The sequence below is a fragment of the Aptenodytes forsteri genome, unplaced genomic scaffold (assembly GCF_000699145.1).
Source record: "Aptenodytes forsteri isolate BGI_AS27 unplaced genomic scaffold, ASM69914v1 Scaffold55, whole genome shotgun sequence".
Lineage (NCBI taxonomy): Eukaryota > Metazoa > Chordata > Aves > Sphenisciformes > Spheniscidae > Aptenodytes > Aptenodytes forsteri.
Window position 1 is genome coordinate 10,610,489 of NW_008796063.1, and position 3,132 is coordinate 10,613,620.

Here is a 3,132-nt window from a genome sequence, read left to right on the forward strand (position 1 = left end):
GAATCGCCGGTTCTTTTTTTTTTTTTTTTTTTAATTATTTTTTTATTTTTTAAAATTGTATTAATTAAAGAAAAATAGAGCTCTGTCCTTTTGGAGAGTTTTGAAGCAAGGGGACATCCAGTCGCAACGAGCAGAGTTCCCAGCGGCTCAGGAGGCACTTCGGAAACTATCGCGGCACTCCACGCTCTTCGTCTTCATTCCTTCATTAGTGCATATGTCGGGGAAGCCCTCGGCGGCTCCGCGCAGCCTTTAAGGCCTCGTCAGGGTCGTATAGACCGGCTGGTCCCAGTTAGCGGTGGGGCTGTGGGCGGGGGGGATGGACAAGCCGTTGAGGATGGGCGTCGCGTAGGGACGGCGGGAGGAGTGGAAATAGGGATACTGGTAAATGCTGGAGGGGTAGCCGGGGTAGGGGTTGTAGTAGTTGGAGCTCTGGAGGTCCGTGTAGTCGCACTGGGAGCTGGAGAAGGAGGCGGCGGCCGTGGCGGTGGAGGCGGTGGTGGCACAAGCCTGGGCGCTGTAGGAGCCGTAGTCGGAGTGCGCGGGGGAGCCGTGGGACTGGTCGCTGTAGTGGCTGGGGCTCAGCTGCTCTGTTTTGATGTGCGGCCTTTGCTGGCCCGAGTCGGCGGACGACGGTGACGCTGAAGCCGGGCTTTTGTGAGTCCAGACCTGGTTGGTCCCACCGGTGCCCGTGGCCGAGTGGGAGTAGGACGCGCCGTAGGAGCCGGCGGCGGCGTTGGGGCCGTGATCGGCCGGCATGGCAGCGTGGCCGTTGAGTGGCAGGTACTGGTCGAACTCGTGGACGTCGAAGGTCTCCATGTTGTTGATGACCTCGCTGCTCAGCTCCGAGATGTCCACGTTGCTGAAGTCGATGTTCTGGCGGCCGCTCTCCACGAGGCGGCGGGCCTCGGGCTTCCGGGCTCCTGCTTGCTGCCGTGGTGGAGGTCGGTTTTGGGGGTGGTGGGTGGGGTGGGTGGCCCGTGGGTCTGGCCTGGGGATGAAGGGACAGAAAGGCTTTAACAAGAGCGCCCGCAAAACAACAGACTCCTTCAAGGAGGATAAAAAAAATGCACATTTCTCCCCCTTCTTATTGCAAGAGGAGAAGAGGGATTTAAATCTATGGCCCCATGTTGGAGGTAGCTGATGTCCCCCTGTGACCATGCTGGGGACCATGTCCTCGGCTGGGGTAAACCACCCGCATAGGTGATGGTTCACAGTGGGGAGGAGAAGCCAGGGAGCGCACCGTGCTCATCAGGGTCACTCTGGGACATGGCGGGACACCCCCGGGCTGCACGAACTGCCCCTCACCTGGGAAGCAGAACCAGGGGGTGGATTTGGAGGGACCCACTCAACCCCTCCCCGCAGGCAGCCTGAAGCCAGCCCGGCTCTCCCCGAGGCAGAGAAGCCGTCCCGGCAGAGCGGGCCGGGGCCGGGATCCCCAGCCAGGCTGGGCGAGAGCGCAGACGCGTCTGAAGCTGCAGGACGTTCGCAATCCTCCTGGAATCTGTCAACACGCGCCCTGTGCCAATTCACAGCGCTGCCGAGAAGCGGGGAGCTTCGGGGGGAAGACGCGTCTCCAGGACCCGCTCCCCCAGGCACCCTTCACATGGCCAACAGATTATTAACCCTTATTAGCTCGCAATTAATTCTCCCTGCTCCCGGGCCAGCCGGGAAACCAGGATCCCTGCGCTTTGGGGATTTCCTATCGCACAGTCAGCTCTATAAGCATTTACTAAAGAAAAATGTAGCCACGTTCACAACCTGGTGCAAAACCACAGCTCTCGGGGTAACAACTCCTGCTTTTGGATGGCCCCAATCCCACCGACATTCATCCGGGGGGGCAGATGAGCCCGTGCCCGCCAGCGGGTTCATGTCCCAAACCAACGTGCTCGGGACCTGCAGATTTTTTTGCCCGCAGGGGCCCTTTACCTGTGTGATCGCCGTGATGGTGGGAATCGGCCATGCCTCCCAGCCCGCTGTCCGCTTTGTAGATCTGCGTGCCTGCGTGGTGGCTGAGCTCGGCTCCGGAGTCGGAGTCGCTCTGCCCGGCTTTTACGCTTTTCCTCCTCCGTGGCTGGTATTTATAATCCGGGTGATCCTTTTTGTGCTGGACCCTGAGCCGTTCAGCTTCTTCCACAAAGGGACGTTTCTCATTTTCACTTAACAAACTGGTTTGGGATGGATTTTTTTTTTTTAAATAAGGAGGAGGTGAAAAAAGAATAATCCAAAATTAATTTATTTTCCTTAGAAGTTTTCAGCCTATTTTCAGACTCACACATCCCCTCTTCCCATACACTGATTCGAGCAACCAGAAAGTTAATTACAAAACGAATTTGCCGTGGCAAAAAAGAGCTAAACTATGTTGCAAAAATGTATTAAAATACCAACTACAGAGGTGTGAAAAAAAGCCAACCACTATGGATACTGATAACTGGGCAAAACAAAATCCCTCTGCCCCATTTTAAATGCCTTTGCCAAATATTATTCCTATGTTTGTCCTACAAATGTCACCCCCTCACCGTGACAAACACCACTGCCCATTTCCAGCTTTGTTTGGTGCTTACAAAGAAACCACGAAGGCAACAGCGATGGGATTATTTCTTTCAAAACTCTCCCCCGCCCAGACCTCTCTTTGCAAACTCTCGGAGAGTCTCAAACCGCAGCGGGAGCGTCGCCGGCCCAAACAGGCAGGAAAGATGCAAGTTTGGTACAGCCAGACACGACCAAATGTACCACACGGTAAAACGTGGCTCGTCGCAGAGCCTTGGAAAGCAGAGCGCACTCAGATGCCGCCCAGCAAAAAAAGTTTGCATCGGTGGGCAGCGCTGAGCATGCAAGCACACAGATAAGAAGGGAAATTAGAGAGCAGCTTAAAATAACTGCTAAAAATTGGCTTGTTCGGTTTTATAGCTTGTTAAGCGACAAGCAAGCCAAGGAAAAAAACTTTTAGAAAAAGCCGTTATAAAAGAAGCAAGTAAAAAAAAGTCTCGGTCTCCTGGGGACGGGGACACGGGAAACCTTGGCCAGGAGAGGAAAGGGCCCAGGCTCCCGCGCGCAGAGGGCCAAAAAAATAAACGAAGATTAAAGAGAAAAAGAAGAGTTTAAAAAAAGGGAGGGGGAAACCAGCCGTGCCGT

The 3,132-nt window shown here is 54.8% G+C and overlaps 1 protein-coding gene across 1 annotated transcript in view; it reads right to left on the reverse strand.

The window, feature by feature from the left end:
• Positions 1–249: 249 nt before the first annotated feature.
• Positions 250–3,132, reverse strand: part of SOX8 (SRY-box 8) — an 18,503-nt gene continuing 15,620 nt past the window's right edge. Inside the window, 3 exon segments of the mRNA XM_009286472.2 lie at positions 250–915; positions 918–988; positions 1,927–2,165. Coding sequence (XP_009284747.2) covers positions 250–915; positions 918–988; positions 1,927–2,165 — 976 coding nt within the window.